This window comes from Stylophora pistillata, chromosome 3 (genome assembly GCF_964205215.1).
Source record: "Stylophora pistillata chromosome 3, jaStyPist1.2, whole genome shotgun sequence".
NCBI lineage: Eukaryota > Metazoa > Cnidaria > Anthozoa > Scleractinia > Pocilloporidae > Stylophora > Stylophora pistillata.
The window spans coordinates 20,270,528-20,297,500 of NC_142521.1; the positions used below are offsets into that span (position 1 = coordinate 20,270,528).

The following is a 26,973-nucleotide window of genomic DNA, read 5'->3' on the forward strand; positions in this document are numbered from 1 at the left end:
CAGCATGGGAGCACTTAATTCCGAACCCTGGTTTATTAAACATTTTTTCTTGAGATAACAGTTCTTAATTATTAATATGTGAGAAACTATAACATCATGTATTACAGCCAATAATGGCTAAAAAATAACATCAACCTATTGACATCGCTAGGAGTCAAATTGTCAAAGTTTGTGTCCTTCGATGATGTTTTAACTGATATTAGAATGAAACGTAGATTAAAGTCTTTTCATTACATTGAATACTAGTGATTGTCAAGTGCTATCAATAGGGAATGGTGGGAGGGAATTATTTATCCTTGTGATCTTAATTACTGTAATAAATCACTGAACCGAAGCAGGCATGCTAAGCACAGTTTGATTGACACAGAGAAAGAACAGCTGTGATTGGACAATAATTGGCTGCACGTGCAATCAATGCAAGCTTATCTGGCCTTTGTGCTCTTACTATTATTAGCACTTGACAATTGTTTTCTGTTTACTTTGCCCTTATATGCTAGTAGTTTCATCATTAACTATAGTTTATAATTGATACATTTGCTTTGTTATTCGATTGTTCAATTTCAAATAAATAACTACGATTCCAAGCAGAAATCCTACGATGCAGAAGAAGAACAGAGATATCAAGGTGAAACGAGTAACGCACTCATCAGACCGCCCTCCCACTATACCTCTAAGTGACCTATAGGAATTGTTTTGGCCATGCAGTGCATAATTATTTTGATTTGTAAAGATATGCAGAATAACAGCTTGGGTAAGTAAATATCGCGTCACCTTTTGTATTCATTATTTACATTGTGCAAGCATCTCAACTAGCTTTTATTTATGTGTGAACCCTTTTTTAAGAGTGGACTATGGTATTGGCTTGTAATTCGTATGAGGAACTGATATTTCAGTGAAAAATGTTACACTAACTCTTAGAATACTAGATGATTTTTGAAAGAATCATAAATGTAATATTATGATTCTAAAATCATATTTATTATAATTCTAAAGAAGATTATGTAAACAGTGTATATATGTTAAAGACAGTCAATAAATGTAAGTTTTTCAGTGGTGCGAGTTTCAAGTTGCAGCTTCCAGATCTTTTGAGATCTATGCCTTCCTCAAAATTACTAAATTTTGGCTGAAGGTTACCAATTCGTAGAGAAATGATCCTAGTCTGACAAAAAACGAACCTTAAGCAAGGACGTCTGATGAGAAGATAGTTTGCATGGGAAGGAGATAGATACAATATAACAACAGCTTGTAGATATAGAAAATATGTTTTTTTTCGTTTTGTCGCGAGCGTGAAACAGAGAAAAAATTCTGAGCCCCCATAAGGAATCGAACAGGTAAATACTCGCTCTATTTGGACTTTAAGGCCATCAGCAGTGTATATTTATGTTTTAGTCACCCCTCTACTCAGTCGCGTGTTGCTGCTAAATTTGAAAAGAAGGGTCAGGATTGTGGACTGCCCAGTTGGTGCAGCGATTCAGATGAGCAAAGCATAAGAACGACTGCACATGTCACTGACTTTTGAAGTCAGCAGAGCCTGGGTAATATCTGAGAGGTAAAAACTTAAACGAATTTGACAATCAAAGACAGAAGGAAACTGTAAAAAAAAAAAAAAAATAGATTCAATTCAAATTTGTGCAAACTAAAACGCTTCCCTTATAACATGGTAACACACCAGGTATATACTCAAACCTAACATTAAATTAATGAAGTTGGAAGTTTATAAAGAAACTGTGGTGCTGCGTCGGTGGGGGCAACAAGCCGGTACTTTTTGTTATATCAACCAAGTTGAAATTGTAAATTGGCCACCGTAAAGAGTTAAAAAGCTGACGTTTCGAGCGTTAGCCCTTCGTCAGAGCGGAGGGCTCTGACGAAAGGTGAACGCTCAAGGCGTCAGCTTTTTAACTCTTTACGGTAGCCAGTTTACAATATCAACTTAGTTGATATAATTAAATAACACTGAATTACACCACTTAGCGGTGTTTTCGCTCCGTCTCCTTCTTGTATTAGCATCAAAATACTTATGCCATCAGGTTCAGCTGAATAGTTAATATTTACCATCTCTTTTATTGGTAGGGATCAGGCAATGGATCTTCTCAGAAACTTTATTGGATCTTCTCAGTTCAATTTACCTTCAATCTCAGGAGGCGAGATAGAAGGAACATGGCTTAAGATAATTTGTTGATTTAACAGCAGTCGTTCTTGGGTACATTTTGTACACCACTACGATTCAATGATTTCTTTCCAGCACTTCCACCTATAAAAGAGAGAGTATGTCAAGCACTCGAATATTGTAAACATCACGAATTGGTGATCTTAATATCGCGAGGCGTCTTTCCGGGGCAGCACCCCGTCAGGTCTTGATAATAAGTTGCTCGTAACTTAAATTACGAAGGCGCTCCTCTCCGAGTTCGCGCTTGCTTCTGTACGTATTCTCGGTGAGAATATAGCGATTCATATATTTTACGATAAAAACTTGCGACAAAACGTTGCTTGATAACATTGTAAAATTTAAAAACGATAAAAAGCTGTAGAAAGCTAAAATCGACGACGTTTGGACGTTAACATAACGTCACTATCAAGTCAAGAATGTATAAAAATAAGTTCTATGAATACTAAAAACGAACAAAAAGAGAAAATATTTTGCGGGCTAAACAAAAAGTTTAGCACGTATGGAGTCCGTTTGCACGTTCAGATTAGGTTTGAATTTCTTAATATAAAGCATTTCAAACACTAAACAATCAAATTTGCTTGGACACTTTCTCAGAATCTTAAAATGACTATCATTCAAACGATCCCTCCTACCATGCGCTTCATGAAAATGCTTGCCAATTGCCGAATTTTTGTGTTCAGCGACACGTTGAAAAAGGTGTCGCTGAACACAAAAATGCGCTTCATGAAAATGCTTGCCAATTGCCGAATTTTTGTGTTCAGCGACACGTTGAAAGCCAACTGTATTTCAAGTAAATAAACCCTCGAGGGTTGTGTATGTTTCCTTTGTTTTGACTGTCATGGGCAGCTTTTCGCGACATCATCGCTGACAATGTCCAAAAGTTACGAACTTTGTAAGTCCACTCCACGGACTTTCTTCTCGCGCGACTTCAAAGCGGGCAAACCCGAGCTGGCAGAATGGCCCCATATTGCCCGCTTGGGTAGCTTCTAAGAACACAGGAATCGCTTCACATTGCCCACGGGCGCTGCTAGCTATATAATAAATCTGGATGTTTACATCTTTCTTGCGTCCGTTTTGTCGAATATGAGGTTAGATGTGATTAAAAATGCTATATCTAGACAAAGTGAGGGGAAGATGTTGCTTTGTTCAATGGGTTTTAGAAGCCTAGCTCCTAGAATATCTTCTTCAGTTAGTGAAAATTTGCTTTTATCCATGTTCTTTCTACATCACAACACTAGAGAACAAGACTTCATAACAAATCTGTCCCTAGTAACGATCCCAAGCACCACTGCGGCGCGAAACTCGCCCCATGCTCCAACTCGTTTCTAATCACTGCCCTTAGAAGTCTTTTGCTCGAGTTTTGTATTTCTATTGTCCACAGTCAGATGAATAAACACGATTCTGGGAAGAAGAAGAACAGAGATATCAATTTTTTTCAATCGTTCACGAGGTTTAACATTGACATTTTTTTCTCAGTTTATCCTTTTTTATATCCTTCGTTTTAACCCAGCTGCTTTAGAGTACTTTTTGACTCGTTAACAACTTTTATGATAAATATTTTGCGAAGACCTAACATTAAATTATACTAGACTGAGTTAAAGTCATTTTTCGTTCTTTCTTGCTAGGTTACTTAAATATTTATGCCAGTAATCTCGGAATGGTTATCAATATTTATCATCATTTTTATTAGTAGAGATCATGCAATGGGTAACGACACTGGTTCTCTGAGTTTGAGATAAATCAGAGGCATTTGGAGGAATGTTGCGAACTCACAAAGGATGCAGGGAAGCCATACTGTAACATTACTTTTTGAATTTTCAGAGTTGCTTTATTTGCCCTTTATTCTTACAACCAGCACCAACGCCATTTTCTTTGACAAAATAATCACTACAGCCTATGAAATCAATGAGCCAAACTTTAAAGGTGTCCCCTTGGGAACGAGAATATTCTTCCCTCCTCTTACTTGGTGCATACAGCGCAGGTAAACTCTCTACCAGCGACATATGGATGACACGGAAGTGAGCCACAAACACCTTCCACAGGGTACAGTAATGCACCATCTTTGTTTGCCCCAGTTCCTGGGCGGGCCTCCGCGTCCTCGTCGACACATATGTAGTCGCTCTGCTTCTTGTGTTTGTGGTATTCAGTCATGAGATACCCATGATACTCCTCGGTCCAGCCAGATGGACAATGATTCCTTGCGGGCATCATAAGCATTGAGCCACGTGATTTGACAAAACATACAACGCAAGGTGCGTCATGGTCGTGAAGGGATTTCTTAAAAGGGTTGAAAGAGTTGACTTGGTACTCAGCACCATAGACGTATCCCGCGCGCTGGTGTCCGTTGTTGTACTTGTCATACTTTGGACTGCTTGGAAGACAGAGATAGTTCACCCCACCGCCTTGGTTCCCGCGATCTTCACCACCTATCAATCCTAAAGAGAAAATTGATTATGATCACAACTTTTCAGTGAACAATTTATAATGAAGTTTCATAAAGGAAGGACCTCTTTGATGTTACCCGACTATTAGTAAGCAATAAATTCTGAAAAGGTCATTTTTCTTAGTAACACTTTCCATCATTGTAGTTCGGGAAGAAATGAATCCCTAAAGATAATTACTGCCTTAAATCCCTCTTAAATAGGAAAGATAATCATCGTCAATCATGAATGCAACGCATGACTACTAAGCTACTACGAAATAAAGACGACAGGCGCAGGAATTACTTACTCTAACCTTTGTAGACAATCTGAGCACCACCAGGACACGTACTTCTTCCCCAACGAACATACTTTATTCCAGACTTCCCAGGCTGTCCAGGTTTTCCAACTGCTCCTGCAAGGTTAAAAATGGGTCAGTTTAGTGCATCTTGAAGATGAAGTTATATGTTATTAAAAATGCTGTGTCCAGTACAAGTAGCGAAAGGATGTTTCTGCCTTATTTCTACCTGGTATGAAAAGCTGAAAGAAAAGGTTAGTTTCAAGGGTATTGTGTCATAACTTATTGAAAGTGATATATCACTATGTTATCATACTTAAAAGCCGTATTCAGCTTAAATAATCGCTGTGAATGTTAAGGTAATTTGTGTTAGCATCCATAACTATGAAAAAAATGTGTATTTGTCACCCACTCTTTATATCCAGCTCGATTCAATGAATTAGAAAAGTTGTTGCTGCAGTCGTTGTTTATCTCAGATGAATTTTAATTTTAGCAAGCCAAAGGCGGGAAGGGGTAGAGATAGTATTTTATAGTGAGGAATAAAAGCGAATTATTATCAAGATACAGAAGTTCTGACCGTTTTTTTAAGTACATGGTGACTCGTATCTATTCTGTTCCTTTAATCAAGCTTTTCCAAGCTTACCATCTTTCCCTGGGCGTCCAGGGGGTCCGGGAGGTCCCACAATGCCTCGTCCGTTATTCCGGCCGTCCCGTCCTGAAAGTATGACAAAAGTGACTACAAGCCTTGCTTCAAAAAAGCAAAAAAAAATAATAATAATACAAATAACAATTAGATGCAAACAGCTGAGCGAGTAATGATATACAAACCAAAAAAGTAGCTCGAGAACCATGAATCCCCATATTTAGGTTTCAGCAATGCTTCTAACCTAATAGAAGGAATTCAAAACAAGGAAAATGTGCAGTTCTAGAACTAGACACAAACTAAAGCAACTATCAAACTGCAGTAACTTTAAAATTTTCTACTGGCACTAAGGAAACTATTTCGTATTTTCAAAAACTATTTTAACTGAAATACTACAGAATCTGCACAAAACTTAGTAACGAAAATGTAGGAATTGCTATGGTTGCATTGACTGCACAAATTACATTGATTGCACGAACTACAATGACTGTTTTAGTAAACACAACAAATGTTTTACTTTGTCCATGTTGAAGTTTTTACACGACTACTTTTTCCTGCGAATCGGGTTACATAATTATACAAATTAATAAACCATGTGATCATAATATTTACTACACTCCCCGGGTTATCATCACGATTTTAGTGATGAAACGCGTTAACTTAACAAACTTAGTGTTCAATGTTGAAACTTAAACTCGACCGTCACTGTTCGACACTGTTCAATGGGTCCATCGTATGTTTCCTTTTTCTTACACTTCAACAGGAATTAAGTGCTGTATTACTCTATGTAGTATTTGCGGCTTTCGATCGTTACTGCTTGCAACCTTGACCTTAGCCCATCGAATCTGACCATCTACAAGGCAACAGTTCTTCGATCCTTGCTAATTTCCAAAAGTGTCTTGTGGTCCCCAAAGTCAGACTTAACTATCACTATGTCGGCTACTGATATCGGACTCTCCTTGTTCAGTCCCTTGCATTTCTCATTAGCACGTAGACTTAAAAGGTACTCGTGTTGCCATCGACTTTTAAACTGCTGTAACAACCTTTGGTGATGCTTCGCTTCTTTGTCAGGGACTTGCTAACACTAACGATTTCAAAGTGCTAGTTGTTTGGTGCGATAGCAACTCGTCTACCATTAATCAAGTGTGATGGGGTAAGTGGACTGGAAAGTGACTCTTCGTCATCGTAGACATATGTTTATGGTCGAGCATTAATGATTGTTTCAATCTCCGTCACTGCTGTTTGTAGCTCGTCATAGTCTAATGTTGTGCGTCTCACTGTTTTCTTCACGGAATGTTTCACACCTTTGACCGTGCGTTCCCAGTAACCACCCCACCAAGAGGCTTTCTCAACGATAAAGTTCCATTTGATTCGATTGTCAGTTAAGTAGCGTAGAACTTCCTCTGATCGTGTGATCTCCCTTATGTCCTTGGATGCTGATTTGAAGGTTGTGGCATTGTCAGACGTTAGGGTGAATGGTAATCCCCGGCGACTTACGAACCTCCGAAAGGCCAACAGAAGGGAATTGACACTTAGCGATGGCGTTAGCTTCAGATGGACCGCTCTTGTGGAGGCGCAAGTAAATAAGCAAACGTACACTTTATTGTAGCTCTTTGATAGAAACCTTTCATCACGTATATATAACGGGCCCAGGAATTCTAATCCTGTGTGGGCGAATGGTGGGTCTAGAGATACATCGATAAATCTGGAAATGGTGGTGGTCTTTAGGGAACCCGTTCTACCTTTTTGCAGGTGACACACTTTCTCAAAATTCCCTTCGCGGCTTCGCGACCTCTTGCTATTCAGAATCTTTCTCGAATAGTGGTTAAGGTGTCCTTGATACCACTATGCGTTATCTTGGAATGTACATCCTGGATGATGAGATTCGTCAATGGTTGTTTAGACAGAAGTAAGACTGCGGTTTTGCTCTGTTCTGAAAGTGGGGCACTGCTTACTCTACCCTTGCATCTGTTGATTCATTGATCGTCCAGGAACAAACCTAGTTGTGTAATATAGACTGGCGGAAATGTTCCTCTTTGGCTTTGCAGAAAATCAAGCTCTTTGGCAAACGAAACTTTCTGTAAAGTCCTAATTCAAAGCTTCTCGGCCTGATTCATTTCTTCTGCGTGGAATTCCTTTCTTAGCTCTCTGGATAACTTGCGCGTTCCACTGTCCAGTGTACTCTTCTTAGCATTACGTATGAACGCAAGATGTAGGCTGTGACACGAAATAATCGTGTTACACTGCTGTATCGTTCGATGTCTATAACTTGGCTGAGATCAACTGACTGATATTCTGACTTTGTCGTGACTAGAGAATGCGTTACACTTGCAGAATGTTTTACGATTTCTAGGAGGACGTCTTCGTTTTCCAACAATGTTTTTGTTTGAGGCGACCTGGGCCAATGATCTCTTGACAACTTTAAGAACTTGGGCCCATTCCACCGCGTTTGGTTTCGCACTAATTGCTCTCCTCCATATCCTCGTGATGGTACATTAGGCAGATTCAACTCCCGCGATAGAAATTACAATCAGCCTCGTCAGTTAGTTCTCGTATCTTGCTGACCCGGTATTGCACGTAAGGTTTCCATGCCTTGGCGTTTTTTATCCAACATGGCGTGGTGAATGAATCAGTCCATAGAAACGTTATTTCGATTTGTAGAACTGACTGTAGGGCTTGTTGCATCGAATGAACCAGCTGGCCTAACAGTGTGCTTCCTAGCAGTTCCAACCTGGGAACTGTTCCAACCTGCACTGGCTTCCGGTCAACCACAGAATAGAATTCAAGATAGCAATGTTAGTTCACAAATGTATCTACGGCGTCGCACCACAATATCTCTCAGACTTGATAAAAATCAAATTGAGTTCGCGGTATCAGTTGAAATCACACCGGGGCATACTCCTAATCGATAACACCTACAGAACAAAAAAGACACTCGGGGATAGGGCGTTCGAACACGCTGCGCCCAAAGTATGGAACCGACTACCTCTGGAAATTAGACAGTGTCAATCGTTGGATACTTTTAAAGTTTTACTAAAGACACTTCTTTTTAATTTAGCTTTCTATTAGTTCTTTTATTTATTCATATTTTACCTTTATTGTTTTTCTTGAAAATTGTAAACTATTATTATTACTATCATTATTACGATTAGCCTCAATGCTGTAAGATTTTTAATGTTGTAATGCGCATTCGATCATATCTCTTATTGCATGTTAGACTGCGCAGTATAAGAAATACATTATTATTATTATTGACTGTGGTTTGATCTGGGCTGCTCTAGTCTTTGATGTCTCGATATTGACTTCTGTTTCACCATTGCTGAATTCGGTTCTCAGATAGACGACTCCTGCGTACGTTCTTTCGGAAGCATCGGAAAACCCATGAATTTGATACGAGCAAATGGCTGACTCTGTCGTGGGATGATTGGCATAACATCGGGGCACTCGGATGTTCCTCAGAGTGGTTAAGTCGTAGAGCTTCTCCTTCCAAGCTTTCATCCCAGTTGACCTTCTCGATACACAGAATTTGGAAGAGGATCTTCATGCTGATTTTGAACGGAGTTAACAGGCCAATAGGATGGAAAATTTTGGCAGCCAGTTTCAGTACAGATCATTTAGTAACTGGAAGGCTTTCTGCGTACTCGATTAATTCGGAGAGGTCATTGAAATTCCTCTCGATTTACGTCCCAGTAAATCCTGAGTATCTTCACAAATTGTTCTTTCTGCGATTTAGCAGCTTCTGTACTTGATGATTCTTCTTCGCTTTGATTTCGTGTGCTTTCCATTTCGTTTGGATTGGTTTTTCTTTTCTTCGTCCTGCTTTATTCGTTCGCGAAATGACTGAAAGTTAGAATTCCACTTGCACCTTGTTCTACAAGTCCACAATTTCATTCTCACGAAACACTCCCCCTGCCAGATCGTCAACATAGAGACTTGAACTTAGCAAAGATGTCACGGCAGGTTCACTTTCTTCATACTTGTCAAAGCGGTGATTTAGTTAGCAAGTTAATATTAAAAGGGCATGATACTTGCAATAGATACGAATAAAATGAAAAAAAAATGCATCGGTTGATCCTAATTTATGGGTTATTAACCTAACTTGAGGTTAAGATGGCAGATCACTAACCCAGTTCTTTTTGCATGTTTATGGGCAAAGACAAAGGTTGAGAAAAAATTCCAGATACTTCGCTGAAACATAGCTAAAGTAAATGTAAGCCGAATTAGTCAAACAAGACCTGTGAAAAATGGTAGTACAGCTGCAAAATGGAATTTAATTGCATTATGTTTAGCAGAAAAAGATGTTCCTTTCCAGTGAAAAAAGAACGAGCAAAGCCTAGTCCGAGCTCTTTCTCCATCAAGTATTTTAGCCTTAAACACATGTGATGGCCGCATCCAAGAAAGTACATACTTAAAGTATTATACTGTGCTGGAACTGTTTTCGGTGGTTTTATTTTCCGACACTTCGTTGGTCCAAAATTAAAATCGTCCGAACATTTTTGCAAGCTCCATAACTCAGAAATGACCTATTGATGCCTTCTAAATCAAAACTCATATAATCATTCTGGGATTTACCATGGATTACTATTAAATAAAAATGATCAAGAGTAATAACATGGTATTAGCATATTTTTTTTTAAAGACATCCATCAACGATATACACTGTGTAGTCTAACTCCAAGCAAAGGATAGTAGGACTAAAAGGGTTAGAATGGACCTTGGGACTTTGATCCATTTTTCCTTGGGGGTGTGAACATTTACCACTACACATATATGGGATTGTATACTGGGAATTTGACTTTTTTATCGCTGCCGAGGGAAAAAAAGCGGGAAAAAAAGAAATATTCATTAACCTTTAGCTTATCTATGAAGTAGAGGTTGCTTGCGCCGTTGGTTTTCTTTTTCCACCCTTGGCCGTAGAAGTGTCCCTTAAGCCGTTCCTCCAATCTTCTATTAATATTCCCCTGTCTAGCGAAAAACCTTGCTGTGTTAGATGACATATTTTTGCCTTATCAAAGTAAGCAATCAAGTCTCTCTTTGATTTCTACTTGTTATGAATAAGGAATGGGGTTCGTAAGAGGATCTTTTTTAACTACCAAGGATCTCAAAGCTGTCATATGGCAGTTTGAGTTAGTCTTATTGCTCTATCTATTAGAGCCGCTAGTCATAGCGAGGGATGTTGTGATTATTGACATTCGCACCCATCGATTTTTAGTGTGAGAGGCCGAGGGATGAGTAGTGCAGAGGTGTAACAACATCAAGTTTTCAAAACGGAGAAGTTGCGATTATATCACATCCTTGGTCAATCATATTTATTATTTTCCCTATGATTTAGCTATCCTAAGCTTACCATCTCTTCCAGGAGGTCCAGGAGGTCCGTGAGGTCCAGAGGATCCAACATTGCTTGGTTCGTTATTCCGGCCAAATCGCTCCAAGATCAGTTAGAGAAACAATCAAGGCTATGTTTTAAAAGGCAATAAATTCTTAAAAAACCACAAGCAAAATAGTTTAAAAGTCTACAAACCAGTCTACAAATCTACAAACCAAAAAAAGAGCTTGAGAACCAAGAATCACTATCTTTGGGTTGCAGCAATGCTTCAAACCTGATTGAGAAAAACAAAATGATTAATTACATCTATAAAACCAAATTTTTTGTGACATTCCCAAAAGCTATCAAAAACAAGTAATAGCTAAAGAGAGGAAGAAAGGGGTAACTACTTAATCTGCAGCAACTAGATAAACGACTCTAATCACACAAACTACTGCAACTACAAATACTATAATAACTTCACAAATTACGGTAATTATACAAACTACAGTAACTATATTAACTACAGTAACTACATAAACTACTGTAAGTACACAAACTACAGTAACCACACATACTACAATAGCTACAAAAACTGCAGTAACTACACAAACAACAGTAACCTCACAAAGTACAGTAACTACACAAATTGCAGTAACTGCAAAAACTACATAAATTATACAAACTACGGTAACTAACAAAATAGAGCAACTTTAGAAACTACAACACTTACTAACAGTAAGTACTATTACTCACTTCACAAACTACGCAAACTACGCAAACTACAGTAACTTTACAAACTTCAGCAACTTTACGAATTATAGTAACTGCACAACCTGCAGTAACTAACAAGTTACAGTTACTAACAAAGTAGAGTGACTTTGCAATCTAAAGTTGCTGTACAAACTACAGTAACCACACAAACTATAACTAAAATTCTTTAGACTCTAATAAACTACGGCAAATAAAACTTAGTAAGAAAAACATAGGAAATGCTAATGTTTCATTTACTGCGGAAATTACATAATGCATTAACGACAATAACTGCTGCTAAAAAACAAACCTCTGTGATAACTTAATTCAGTGATTTAAACTAATCTGTCCACTGACTCTACAGTTCAACGTCACCAATTTAGCGCACAACTGCACTGATTAAAGACTTCAAAATGTAAAACAAGTACACAGTGTGTTAATTTGGCAAACTACTCCAACGAAATAATTTCCTCATTATTCAAATTTTGTATTGTCTACATACAAATACACAAGCAATTTAAAATGTTTGGAGAAGAAAATAGACGAAAATTAGCTTCTGTATTTGTATCGCTCGCGCGGTAGGAATTGAATTCCAGTAAATTCAAGGTAAGATAATTTTTTCCAGTATTTTCCCTTGTAGATTTGTGGAAGAGCCACTTGCCTTTTTAAGACCTCTCTCGAAAATTGTTCCAACTTTGCATTTTTCTTCGCTGAACTTCGAGGAACCGAAATTAAGTTTAGAATAGATGATTCGAGGGACAGACTTACTTTTTCTCCAAGGCTTGCAGTCGTGAATAAAAATTATTCAGGTTTGGGGCTCCATTCGTATTATTTTTGCTGGACCTTTTCTGACGTTAAGGCAGGATTTCTGCCGCCGGAGCATCTTCAAATCCGCTTTTTTCTGCCCTCTTTTCTGTAGCGACGATTTCACGCAAGGTGAAACTCATCGCAAACACGATCACGGAATACAAGGCGGCCCGAGGTGCGGTCACTAAATTCGCGGTTTAGATACGTCTGAATCTTTCTAGCGAGTTGTTCAGGAGATTCGTTTTCCGTGTGAAAAAAAGTTAACCCGTTCTTCTTCACAAGAAAACTGTGAGCTGTAAAATCTTAGATGTGATGATATTAAAGCATTATTCAAACAAGACTTCGTGAGTCAGGGGCGAGAACTTTTTCGCGTTTTCTGCTACATTACAAATACAATAAGATGACCAGTATCTGTCCAAAATGTGATATTGGAAGGGTGACAAGTTAATGTATTGTCACAAATTGAAGAAGCTACGAGGCGAGCTTTAAAAAGGTATCTAGGCACTTTCATGGATCCCTCGTTCAAGAGCAGTTCAACGTGAAACTAAATCTTTAGGGCTGGTGCTCTGTATAAGAAGTCTGGGGACGAATGTACCTTAGCACTTGTTACGGGCTTACCTCAAGTGCAGTTACATCAGATGTATAGATATTGACGTTTTTTCAACCACTGAGATCATGACACAATACCATAAACACATTCACCGACTGCGTGACAAATGTTTGTAATCATGTTGTTGTAGAGTATTTTGAAGGATTGCTATTTTGAGTATTTTTAGGTTTACCTTTTGTTTTGTTAAGTGTCGCCTTTTTGCGTCTACGTGTTATTTTGGTAGATCTATAGTTTTGATCTTTTATTTTTAGTGTGTGCTTGAACTTGGCTCAGTTCGCGGATTTCCTTCTTACCGTGTTAGACATTTTAATCGCTTGTTGTGGTTGGAAATGGCTAGTTTCATATATGGTCATGTTTGAGTTGGTAAAACTGACCTTGAGTTTTACCCACACTGCAGATCCTGCTTGTGCGCGTGATTCTCGTGCGCAGCTCGATCATTGGCGTCCAATTGGTTCCTTGGTGCTCGCCAAGTACTTCGGATCGAGCCACCCAATTTCCCCTTTTGCAATACACTGCGGAAACTCTCACGGTCAGCTAACTCGAACAGGTCTCCGATTTTCCTACTTAAAGCGTTGGTTCCTCACGCTGGAGCATGATGATGATTATTAGATGCATAGAGCGATACTGTAGTAGCTCTCCAGAAGAGAATAAAAGAAGAAAAGTACAGAGTCTTGGCACCTCTTGTTAATTCGTCCGAGCGAGTGGTAAAAACCCCAACAATATTCTGAAAATAGTTGAACTTGTGCTATGAAACATTGTAATTGAAACATTGGTTGATAATCCCGCTATGAATATCATGGCAACAATATCAACCATCTCTTTGAAAATAAATTTTTTTCTCCACATTTGATCGTCCCTCTTAGGGTGCAGTTACAGAGCATAGGTGAGGTTGGAGAAGTCAGAGCGAATCATTCAATTAAGGTAGCCACCATCGAGCGTTTTGTCCGACGCCGCAAGGTTTTTGGGCAATCATTGGGATATGCATAATTTCGAGGTAAAACTTTCAAAATGACGGTAATTTATCTTTTTCTGTGTATTCCCTTAAACTGTATTTCTGAATACGCTTTATTGGAACTTTGGCCGCCTGGGTAGGGCATCCATACCATTTTTCAAAGTTAAATTGTGAATTCAGTGTTTTTATTCCTTCTAGGAGTAATCAAAATGCACCGACTTAAGAGGAGATTTGAGTGAATTAATTTCGGGTTGCTCGAAAGACAACAAATAGTGGGGTCACTGTATTCGTATTTGAGTTAAATTCGAGGGCGCTCCAAGAGAATGAGTCGTCTCCATGATAACTAGTGGTGTCAGAGGAGAGACTCTTAGATTGATTAGTGTTGATGGGGAACTTTCTGATATTAATGAGTAGAGGTAGAGGTTGTAATAGTCCATCTAGCGATAGATTTGAAAATATGAGGGGAGCGTTTTCAGCCTCTTTAACTTCACGTTACTTGTATTCAAACCTCTTTGTATGTCAGCGTGACTTGTCATTCAACAATATGTCAGCGTTTTGCAAGAGAAACTTGTTTTATGTTATGAACACATCAGATCACCAACATGAGGCATGTCAGTATTCTACAGCGCATTTCTAGAACAAAGTTTCTATCGGACTATTTTCCTTGACTCCTGAAACTTCAAAATAACGAGACTCCATCAAAGATATATCACACCAAGTTATATCAAGTCGTGTTTAATAAAAAGTTGCTTCAAACACCAACGTTTCGATGAATATTAAAATCTTCAAGTCAACTAAATCAGTATCTCAAGTCAAAAGTGTCCGAATTTCAAATAGCCGCAAGCTGCGACTGGCAAGAATTTAAAAAGGGGAGGGGGGAGTGTTTTGGGGACTGCTGAGTTATACTATTTTAAGCATCGAGCTGATCGTGTGATTCGTGTTTAACGCTCGAAAAACGTGAGCCTTGTTTCTTAGTTGCAAAAGAATGTTCTTTGCAAAAGTAAGCGTACAGACCTGATTTTGAATAATCTCATAAAAAATAACTGACCTGAATATTCTCGATAAAGCGATTCGGGCTAGAGACACCAGAATTTTCATAATGAAAGATATGCTTGACTTCTTCTACAGAGCGTTCTCTTTTAACACATCCTTGAAATGTTCCCTATCGTCGTAGGCCGAAATTGTTTTCTTTTCGATCATTTCGGTTCACAATCAAACTCGCACCAAAAGTGCATGAAAACGAATCTTTGAGAACCTACTTTAGAAATGCTCGTGTTTCACGAGTTTGTTACTGCTTCAGGATGAATCAGACCGATTTCCTACAGGATTTGGGCTCACCACGGCCCTCAAGAAGCTACTGTTGTGGGTCTGTTCGAATTCATACTGCCCTGTAGGAAAACTTTTTGCTCAACCTTTGTTATTCGATTGTTCAATTTAAAATAAATAACTACGATTCCAAGCAGAAATCCTACAATGCAGAACAAGAACAGAGATATCAAGGTGAAACGAGTAACGCACTCATCAGACCGCTCTCCCTCTATATACCTAAGTGACCTATAAGAATTGTTTTGGCCATGCAGTAATCTGTAAAGATATGCAAAATAACATCTTAGGTAAGTGAATATCGCGTCACCTTTTGTATTCATTATTTACATTTTGGAAGCATCTCAACTAGCTTTTATTTGTGTGTGAACCATTTTTTAAGAGTGGACTATGGTATTGGCTTGTAATTCGTTTGAGGAACTCATATTTCAGTGAAAAATGTTTCACTAACTCGTAGAATACTAGATGATTTTTGAAAGAATCATAAATGTAATATTATGATTCTAAAATCAAATTTATTATAATTCCAATGATGATATAAACAGTGTATATATGTTAAAGACAGTCAATAAATGTAAGTTTTTCAGTGGTGCGAGTTTCAAGTTGCAGCTTCCAGGTCTTTTGAGATCTTTGCCTTCCTCAAAATTACTAAATTTTGGCTGAAGGTTACCAATTCATAGAGAAATGATCGTAGTCTGACGAAAAACGAACCTTAAGCAAGGACGTCTGATGAGAAGACAGTTTGGATGGGAAGGAGATAGATACAAAATAACAACAGCTGGTAGATACAGAAAATGTTTTTTTTTGTTTTGTCACGAGCGTGGGACAAAGGAAAAATTCTGAGCCCCCATGAGGAATTGAACTGGTAAATACTCGCTCTATTTGGACTTTAAGGCCATCAGCAGTGTATATTTATGTTTTAGTCACCCCGCTTTTCAGTCGCGTGTTGATGCTAAATTTGAAAAGAAGGGTCAGGGTTGTGGACTGCCTAGTTGGTGCAGCGATTCAGATGAGCAAAGCATAAGAACGACTGCGCATGTCACTGACTTTTGAAGTCAGCAGAGCCTGGGTAATATCTGAGAGGAAAAAACTTAAACGAATTTGACAATCAAAGACAGAAGGAAACTGTAAAAAAAAAAAAAATAGATTCAATTCAAATTTTTGCAAACTAAAACGCTTCCCTTATAACATGGTAACACACCAGGTATATACTCAAACCTAACATTAAATTAATAAAGTTGGAAGTTTATAAAGAAACTGCGGTGCTGCGTCAGTGGGGGCAACAAGCCGATACTTTTGGTTATATCAACCAAGTTGAAATTGTAAATTGGCCACCGTAAAGAGTTAAAAAGCTGACGTTTCGAGCGTTAGCCCTTCGTCAGAGCGAAGGGTTCTGACGAAAGGTGAACGCTCAAGGCGTCAGCTTTTTAACTGTTTACGGTGGCCAGTTTGCAATTTCAACTTAGTTGATATAACTAAATAACATTGAATTACACCACTTAGCGGTGTTTTCGCTCCGTCTCTCCTGGTTGTATTAGCATCAAAATACTTATGCCATGAGGTTCAGCTGAATAGTTAATATTTACCATCACTTTTATTGGTAGGGATCAGGCAATGGATCTTCTCAGAAACTTTATTGGATCTTCTCAGTTCAATTTACCTTCAATCTCAGGAGGTGAGACAGAAGGAACATGGCTTAAGATAATTTGTTGACTTAACAGCAGTCGTTCTTGGGTACATTTTATACACCACTACGATTCAATGATTTCTTTCCAGCACTTCCACCTATCAAAGAGAGAGTATGTCAAGCACTCGAATATTGTAAACATCACGAATTGGTGATCTTAATATCGCGAAGCGTCTTTCGGGGGCAGCACTCCGTCAGGTCTTGATAATAAGTTGCTCGTAACTTAAATTACGAAGGCGCTCCTCTCCGAGTTCGCGCTTGTTTCCGTACGTATTCTCGGTATAGCGATTCGGGCTATAGATCTCAGAGTTCCATGAAAACTCCGTTAACTCGTCATACACCGAAATGATTTGCTTTTCGATGGCGTTGGTACACACATCAAAATAACAAGAAAATGTATGAAAACAAATCTTGGAAAACAAATCTAAGCACTAATTTTGTCTAACGAATTTATCGCTGCCTCCCTACGATGTAGACCACTTTCCTTACACATGAGAGAACCGCAACCCTCGAATACCTGCTGTAGTGGGTATGTGCTCAATTAATCCCTACTCTTAGAAACCTTTTGCTCAAGCTTTTAGGAGAAAAATTATGCACAGACCTAACATTAAATTGTACTAATTAGAGTCGTTTTTCATTCTCTCTTGCTTGGTTGCTTAAATATTTATGCCGGTAATCTCAGAAGGATAATCAACATTTATCATCATATTTGTCAGTAGAGATCAGCAATGGGCAATGCCACTGGGGCCCGTTTCTCGAAAATCCCGTTAACTTAACGGGCCCGAAGCCATGCGTTAAAATCAAGATTTAGAGGATAGGAAAGCAGATTCTGGTACCCAAACCAGTCCTTTTTGTTTCTTTAGCTGATGGTTTTATTGTATAATTTTCAAAACTTTTGAAATCCCCATCTTGAATGAAAACAGAAGAGCTTTATGAGCCAGTTAAGTTAGCGGGACTTTCGAGAAACGGGCCCTTGGATCGCTGAGTTGGAGACAAATCAGAGGTATTTGGAGGAATCTTGCCAACAAACAAAGGATGTATTCAAGCCGTGATGTAACGTTACCTCTTGAATTTTCACCATAGCTCTATTTACCTTTTATTCATACAACCAGCATCAACGCCATTTTCTTTAACAAAATAATCTCTACAGTCCATGAATTCAGTGTCCCCAATATTTAGAGTTGTCCCCTTGTGAACGAGAAGAATATTTTCTCATGTTACTTGGTGCATACAGCGCAGGTGAACTCTCTACCAGCGATATATGGATGACACGGAAGTGAGCCACAATCACCTTCAACAGGGCACAGTAATACACCATTTTTTTTTTGCCCCGGTACCTGGGCGGACCTCTGCGTCCTCGTCGACACATATGAAGTCGTGCTGCTTCTTATGGCTGTGGTGTGCAGTCATATAGTACCCATGATACTCCGCAGTCCAGCCAGATGGAAATTCATTCCTTGCAGGCATCATAAGCATAGAGCCACGCGACTTGACAAAAAATACAACGCACGGTGTATCGTGCTCATTAAGGGATTTCTTAAAAGGGTTGAAACTGCTTACTTTATACTCAGCACCGTAGACCTATCCCGCGTTCTGCCATCCATCTTTGTACTTGTCATACTTTGGACTGCTTGGAAGACAGAGATAGTTCAACCCACCGCCTCTGTTGTTAGTTTCCACCACACATCAATTCTAAAGGTACCATCGAGGACGATCGTTACTACTCTCTGAACATTTTTTGATTAACAAGTGTAATAAGAGAAAGACCTCTGTTATGTTACCCGACTATTGGTAAGCAGTGAAATTCTGAAAAAGTCATTTTTCTTAGCAGCACTTTCCATCGTTGATCTCCGTGTAATAAAGATTCCCTCAATCGGTATCTTAAATCCCTACTTAAAAGGAAAAATATCATAAGCAATCACGAATGCGACGCTTGGCTAGTGGACCGCATCATCTCCACTGCACAGCAATTCTGAACATTACTGACTTTATCCTTTGTAGACAATCTGAGCGCCACCAGGACACGTAGTTTTTCCCCAACGAACATACTTTATCCCAGACTTCCCAGGCTGTCCAGGTTTTCCAGCTGCTCCTCGATCTCTCTTTGCTCCAGGAGAGCCTGGAACAGACTTTCCAGGTGTTCCACTATCTTCTTTAGCCCCAGTAACTCTTTTTTCTCCTTTTCGTCCAGGCTTTCTGTCATCAATTGCAGTGTTAAAGAATGGGTCGGTGGCTAAGTGAATATGCGATATTGACCACCCGTGAGGTAAAGATGATTGGACATTAGCTGAGTTATTTTTCTTTGCTTTTTTATGTACTGAGGTTCATAAAAACGCTAAAGAAAAAAAAGCAGGCTAATATCCAACCATCTCAACAGAACAAGCTTAGAAAATGAAGTATTTATCATATATTTGACGATAAAAACTTGCGACAAAACTTTGCTTGATAACATAGTAAAATTTAAAAACGATAAAAAGCTGTAGAAAGCTAAAATCGACGACGTTTGGACGTTAACATAACGTCATTATCAAGTCAAGAACTTATTTTTATACCAAAATAATACCAAAAATAATACCAAATTAATACCAAATACCAAAACCAACCAAAAAAGTAGCTTGAGAACCCTGAATCACCATATTTGGGTTTCAGCAATGCCTCCATCCTAATAGAGAATAAAAAACAAGAAAAAAAAACATATAAACAATCTTAAATTTTGAGAACTATTATTAAATACCATTCTAACATTTTAGCATTATTCAATATAAGTAGCAGAAAATACCTCAGACTTAATTCCCTAAAAATAAAAATTGAAAATAGTAGGCAATAAACTTATTCCGCACAGAAAAGTATTCAAAAAAATCATGCAGACTAGAGAAATTACACAAACTTTAGTAACTAATTTAGAACTACCATATAGCAACAACAATAACTAAAGCGACTAAAAAAGATAAAGGAACAAAAAAAAAAAAACCGCACTCATTGTAGGTAGGCATTTGTCATATCTTTCCATTATTTTACCATAAAAGTTATGAGTTACAAGCATATTCTGGATTTTCGCACATATACACATCAGTAAAGTCAGTGTCATTAAGCTCGCTTACAGCTTGCTGACTAAATTTTCTACTATTTTCTTCAAGTTGGTGTGTGATAACAGTATGCTGTTTACCGATGTTCTTGTGGGATGTTCAGGGTCTGATCCTGACTGTCGAGTGCTTCGCAATTTTGTGTTGTGGAACACAAGTGGCCACAAATTCCCTGGTGATACTTACTTATTGGGGGATGGGGGATACCATCATTAAGGTACAATAAAACCCCAGGTTCCTGAATATATCAACCCTTGTTAAAAGGAACATTTTTTGGGCTACAAAAGTTGTGTTAAAAGCCCTTGGGCTCATTGGCTCTGCCATGAGAACTTTGTCTGTAGTAATTAAAATTTCGCATGAAAGTTGATTCTTACAATTGCTCAAGCTCACAGTCCAATTTTGAATTCTCCATGGCTGCTAAATAAGGCAACAAAGTTGCTCTTTCACGTGGTTAGCCTTCATCTAAAGTAAATTAAATTTAAGCACTTTTCAGCCCATGTTTACAAGTTTACATTAATGCAACACCAGTGTTGGTTTTCAGCGAGAAGTTTGAATATGATGAGGGACTGCTTTCCAGAGTTCAACTATTTGCTATGCACAAGAAATGTTTAAAACTCAGACTAAGTTAAACATACTATTACATTATATGGAAGCATAGCCACAGATTATAGACTGTTTCAAATTTCACTGTTTCAGCTGGCTCATAACTCTCTTCAGAAACAGTGGTCATTTGACAGCACGACAACTTAGATTCAACAGAGCACTCTCCACCCTCCGACAGAAAGTTGAAAGGAAAATTTCTCTGCTCAAAGGAAGATGGAGAAAACTTCTCCAACTTGATCATCTTGACATTGAGTTGGAAGTTAACATAATAATTGCTGCCTGTATTCTTCATAACTTTTGTTTACTGCATGATGATTTTGATGATATGTATTTACACGATGGGGCAGATGATGATGATGATGATGACCATTATGGGCACCATCTTCCTGTCGATGGCAGAGCAGAAGCAAAAAGAACCCATCTCATGCACATTGTTTGTCCTTGAAACAGATACCAGAAATTCTGTAACAAAGCTCGAATTTAATTCAGCTGGAATTTTAATCTATCATCATGACGAGAACACAAAGTAAATGGTACACTTGAAACGTCAACACATGATGTTATTCGTTTGTTCTACCCTGTTTACATTTTCAGCAAAAATGAGGTGATGTAACTTTAATTTTAGTCTTAATGTCATATGAACAAGGGCAGGCTAAACAATGGCTAACAACATATTTAAAAAAAAAGCAGGTTTCAGAGTATGAGAAACTGTCCAAAATGCACTATCGGCAATAAATGTGACTCTACTGCTTTCCAAACTACAAATTTGTAACAGTCAACATTAAGCTTATATTAGTGAAAATGAAAATATGTTCCTTTACATTTCTAGCTACTTGTTTTACCTTTGACGTCCTCGGAATCCACTCAATCATTTTCAGCGTCTGAACTGTCATCAATCGCTCGAGGTGAATGTGAACGAGCACTCGAGGACGCACTGGAGCCCGAGTCGAATGTAAAAGTTGGTCTGACACTTGCTTTATCGCCAACGCACTGCTCCATTTCCTTGTGAAACTTCCAAGTTTTATGCGCTCTGCCCGTTTGCCTGTTGTTGTCTTCCTTTTCTTTTTTTTTTTTTTGTTTCCAGTTGTTTTCCACTTTCTTAAGCACTGCTCCCCTGTTACTTTTAGATCAGCGTGCTTATTGAACTCGTCAGGTATTTTGTCGAACACACCTTTCTTCGTGTTATTTCCCTGTCCAATTAGGCCTTGAAGTTTGAGATAACTTTCGATTAACAACCGGACGTGTCTGTCTTCATCGTCCAAGGGTAGGCTGAGATTGAACTTTGTCGGGAACTGAAGTAACTAAACGAATACAGATATTAAACAAAATAAAAATGGCGGGAGTTTTACATGTGCTCGAAAACATGAATATTAACGGACAAAACAACATACCTGTTAAAACTGCGCACGGGTGAACAAGTAACTCCGACAAATCTGTTGTCAACCATTCGCAAAAACTCCACTGATAATTGGAAGTGCAAGTGCTTTCCACACTTTCCTCCATGTTGAACATAAAGTATCGAACAGCCAGGTACTTCGATTGAGAAAGTGTCAGAAAGGTCAAATGGAACGGTCAATTTTCGATCGGACCAGTCCAACCGAGAAAAGCGGTCCACCTCGAAAGGTGGGCCAGTTTTTTCGAAACTTTTCCGGTTGGACCGAACCGATCCATTCAGTTTTAGACCGAAATTTCCGGAAATTTTTGTTGAATAGATCGTGCCCTAGCTTCACTGAACCTTTTCTGACGTTCAGGTAGGATTTCTGCCGCCGGAGCATCTTCAAATCCGCTTTTTTCTGCCGTTTTTTCTGTGGCGACGATTTCACACAAGGTGAAACACATCGCAAACACGATCACGGAATACAAGGCGACCCGTGGCTGTGGTTAATAACATCGTGGTTTTGATACATATGAATCTTTCAGCGAGTTATTCAGGGAATTCGTTTCCGTTTAAGAAAAAGTTAACTCGTTCCTCTTCACAAGAAAAGTGTTAGCTGTAAAATCTTCAATGTGATAATATTAGAGCATTATTCAAACAATACTTCATGAGTCGAGGGCGAGGACTTTTTCGCGTTTGCTACGACATTACAATTACAATAAGATGACCAGAATCGGCCGAAAACGTAATTTTGGTAGGATAACAAGTTTTTTTATTGTATCAAATTGTAGAACGCGCGAGGAGAGCTCTAAAAGAACAATCCAAACACTTGTGTGAATTGAAACGAACTTCCCTCGTTCAAGAATGGTTTAGCGTGAAACTGAATCTTTGTGGCAGGGACTGTATGAAAAACCTGGGTACAAGCGTACCTTAATACTTGTCAGGTCCTACCTCAAGTGCAGATACATCGGATGTATAAATATTGACTTCTTTTTCAAACACTGAGATCCTGTCACAATACAATGTAAACATATCAACCGACTGCGTGACAAATTTTTGTTATTATATTGTGAAAATAGGCGAACATGTAAAATTATCAAAAGCGAATCTTTGTTTTTGATTCTTTCATTCACAAACCTTGGTTGATAACCTAGCAATGAATATCGTGGCAGCAATGAAAACCTTTTCTTTGGAAATAAGGTCCTCTTCTACATACGGTCGACCCCCTTAGGGTGCAGTTACACACCATTCGTGACGTTGAAAGAAGTCGGAGCGAATCATTAGATTGAGGTAGCTATAATCGGGCGTCGAACGATTTGGGGAAATCAGTGGGATATGAAGAGTTTCGTGCTAACTCGTTCATAAATGACGGAATTTTTTCTTTGTATTTCCATCACCTTCATTACTAAACACGCTTTGTCGGAACATAGGCCGCTAGCATGGGTAAGTGTTTCATGATTTTTCAAGCTCAGTTACATGTGAATTGTTTGTATTCCTCCCAATGATTTTGGGTTGCTCAACACACAACAAGAAGTGGCTCACCGTATTTTGTTTTTGAGTTATGGAACATAAAGTTAAATTCGAGGGCGCTTTTAAGAGAACGTGGAGTCACCATGGTAACTTGTTGTGGCAGAGGATTAAATTTATCAGTGTTGATTGGGAATTTTGTGATGTAATGAAGGGAAGAGGTTGAGGTTGTAATAGTAAATTAAACCATGGATTTTGAATTATAAGGTGACTGTTTTGAGTGTTTCTAACTACGCATTACTTGAATTCAGATATCATGTTTTTAGCGCAACTTGTCATTCAATGATATTTTAGCATTTCGCTTTTGAAACTTTTTTAATGTTTAGAACACATCAGATCGCCTATATGAGTCATGTCGGTATTCCATCCCGCATTTCTAGAAAATAGTTTCTCTTTAGCCACTTTCCTGGACTCCTAAAACTTCAACATATTTGGAATCCATCAGAGATTTATCATACCAAATTATGCGAACAAACGGAATATATCCAGATCCTCCATCGGCCCCAAAGGGTCGCTTGACTTTCTCTGTACTCTGCATCATCCCGAAGAAGTATATCTTTGCCAAGAAATCTCAGCTGCACCCATATCAAACTCTTTGCTCGGCGCGATGAACATTTGTTTTTCTCGGTTTCAGGTGCACACGACCACTTAACCCACTTAATGGGCATGCTCTTCGTTGCGAATTTTCAAAATGGCGGACAAGCCAAAGAGGGAAATAGAAAAAAAAGCGATTTGCAATGAATACTCAACATACACCCCCTTAGAAATCATCATCATTTTTTTTTTTTTTTATTTGTTTGAGCAGGTTGAATTTATGGCAGCTATATAGCTGATGTGGACCTTCTATTTTCCCACCCATCCCACTCCAGGGGAGGACATCCATCACACAGTGATCTCGTACGTGTGAAATTAACGTCTCCTGCCCCTAACCCTGCAGGAGACGGGACCTCTATTCATTTGTCCCTATCCGAGAAGACTAGAATATCTAACCATTTCTTGATGTTAACGTTTGAGAAAGGTAGCATATTCTTCTCAATCATTTTAAGACCTTGAGTGTTGGTCCGGCCGGGGCTTGAACCCTCGACCTGCCGCACAACAGTCCAGCGCTCTATCCATTGAGCTAACCGGGAGGCGGTTAGCTCAATTCGAATCCACTGAAGAAAGATGCAAAACTGTTTGATATTGAGATCAGGGAGGTTGACAAAATCAACAAGATGTTGAAAATTCATTATGTTGGCTATAGCACATGCTTCGATGAATGGAGAGGGGAAAGAAACATCCTGTCCAATTTTTTTTGCAAATTTTCTCGAGTTTTTATACATTTTTGTTTTTGTTTTTTCTTTTCGGTTTTTGCTCAGCTGCTTTAGAGTACTTTTTCACTCTTTAACGACTTCAAGAAAAATGTTATGGCAAACATGTACCAGTTAGATTTATTTGTCCTTTCCTGTTGCATCGGTCACAAAAATACTTATGAAAATAGTTTCAGCGGAATAGCAATCATTGATCATCATTTGTCGGTGGAGATAGGGATGCCAGTGGTAACACTGATGATCACCTGATCATGAGTTGGAGAGAAATTAAGTATTAGAGGCGAAATTTCTACAAGGAAAAACGCACGAAAGGCACGATTTTATGACCTTATTGAAATTTCAATTCCCTATTTACTCCCCCAACTAGCACGAACAACATATGTTTGGCAAAATAATCACAAAAACTTAAGAAATCAATGTCTCAAAGTTAAGTAGTGGTCCCTTGTGAACGAGATGGATATGCCCTCCTGTTACTTGGTGCTACAGCGCAGGTCAACTCTCCTCCGCCGACATATGGATGACAAGGGATTGATCCATAATGACCCTCGACTGGGTATAGCAAGGAGCCATTTTTGAATGCCTCAGAGCCCGGGTGGGCCTCTGCGTCTTCATGAACATAAATAAAGTCGAGCCAGGTCGAGCCAGGTACAGCCACAGTCGAGCCTGGTCGAGCCAGGTACAGCCACAGTCGAGCTAGGTGAACAATCATTCATTGCGAGTAAGTAAACAATTAAATTCTGAAAAGATAATATTTGTCATCTACACCTTTTTCATCGTAACACTCGATAAAATAATGATTTATTCAAGCGTTCTTTTACCTTAATTCCCACTTTGCAATTAAAAAAGGAAACCCTTTCATCGGCAATCATCAATAGGAATCACGATTTTTGTCAGGGCTCGACACTAACTTTTCAACTTACTAGCCAAGTGGCTGGTGACAACTTAGATGTTTTTAGATGTTACGACAATTTCAGTTTGTTTACTTGCCAAACTGGCCAATGAAAATTGAAAACCACTTGCCAAAACTGAATTTCTTCTAGTCTGTGGCTAGTGGGCTACCATTAGTGTCGAGCCCTGTTTTGTGCTTCCTCGTTATACAACTTTGTGGTGTACTCTTTAAACTTTTCACATTGACGAGCAATTCTACTTTCAGTATAACTTTGACTGTTACCTCTGTGGACTATCTGAACACCGCTAAGAAACGTAGTTTTTCCTCAGCAAACATACTTTACTTTACGACTGTTGTCGACTGTCGTTGTTTGGCGCACCGGCCTCTACCAAAAAGAAGCTTTGCGGCAACTTTCTGACACCTCTTTTTATCAAAAGGTCGATAAAGACCTCACTGCCAGCAATCAAAACACCGTCAAGAATACGATCAACCAACTCATAACTAAACAAGAATTGCCGGCCACAGCAAAAAATCTCATCATAACCACTCCTAGAACTTCTTGTAATTACTTTTTACCCAAAATTCACAAACCTGAACAACCCAGGTCGGCCCATTGTCTCGGCTTGCAGTTGCCCTACCGAATTTATCTCCCGCTATGTAGAGAAAATTATGGCTCCCATCGTCAAAACTTTACCATCATATGCTAAAGACAGCCAACACGCTCTTCAAATTTTTCGCGACTTTAATTTCCTTGGCCAAAACAAACTTCTTTCCACCATGGATATTACGTCTCTTTACACTGTTATTCCTAATGGCGAAGGCCTTCTGGCCCTTAAACATTTTTTTGATCCACGCACCGTTAAGGAACCTAAATATCAAACCTCGATAAATGATAGAAGTAGTGTGGCACACGAGGACGGACAACTTCGAGCAAAGGAAGACATATACTCAATAAAATATCTAAAAAGTTTAATAAAAAACGTTTCGGTCCGAGACCTTCATCAGTTGTAATACGATAACTTACAAACTCCTTAAATAGGTTTACAAAGAGGGTGTGATGACACGTATTAACAAACACAGTCATTACTACGCGAAAAATTATCACAATCTACGAGAAAAACAAACATAGAAATTAAAAAATTATCGAATCCACTGAAAATGTTAAGGAACCAGCATTGAAGTAAGGCGAGAATTGGTTCCACGACAAATGACTTTAGAGTT

The 26,973-nt window shown here is 38.7% G+C and overlaps 3 protein-coding genes across 3 annotated transcripts; 1 reads left to right on the forward strand and 2 right to left on the reverse strand.

Moving 5' to 3' along the window:
- Positions 1 to 3,973: 3,973 nt before the first annotated feature.
- Positions 3,974 to 18,806, reverse strand: LOC111343089 (uncharacterized). The gene is made up of 6 exons (XM_088752858.1): positions 18,747 to 18,806; positions 18,059 to 18,153; positions 5,714 to 5,772; positions 5,529 to 5,600; positions 4,904 to 5,002; positions 3,974 to 4,602 (listed from the first exon to the last, which is right to left on the reverse strand). The coding sequence occupies exons 1-6, from the start codon at positions 18,804 to 18,806 to the stop codon at positions 4,127 to 4,129; spliced, it is 861 nt and encodes a 286-aa protein (XP_088608984.1). The 3' UTR covers positions 3,974 to 4,126.
- Positions 17,727 to 22,020, reverse strand: LOC111343091 (uncharacterized). The gene is made up of 3 exons (XM_088755375.1): positions 21,494 to 22,020; positions 19,569 to 19,627; positions 17,727 to 19,198 (listed from the first exon to the last, which is right to left on the reverse strand). Exons 2-3 carry the CDS (start codon positions 19,624 to 19,626, stop codon positions 18,954 to 18,956), a joined length of 303 nt encoding a protein of 100 aa, XP_088611501.1. The 5' UTR covers position 19,627; positions 21,494 to 22,020; the 3' UTR covers positions 17,727 to 18,953.
- On the forward strand, positions 19,567 to 21,795 carry LOC148734969 (uncharacterized). Its single transcript, XM_088752859.1, has 4 exons — positions 19,567 to 20,260; positions 20,745 to 21,084; positions 21,481 to 21,603; positions 21,736 to 21,795. The coding sequence occupies exons 1-4, from the start codon at positions 20,121 to 20,123 to the stop codon at positions 21,793 to 21,795; spliced, it is 663 nt and encodes a 220-aa protein (XP_088608985.1). The 5' UTR covers positions 19,567 to 20,120.
- Positions 22,021 to 26,973: the final 4,953 nt, after the last annotated feature.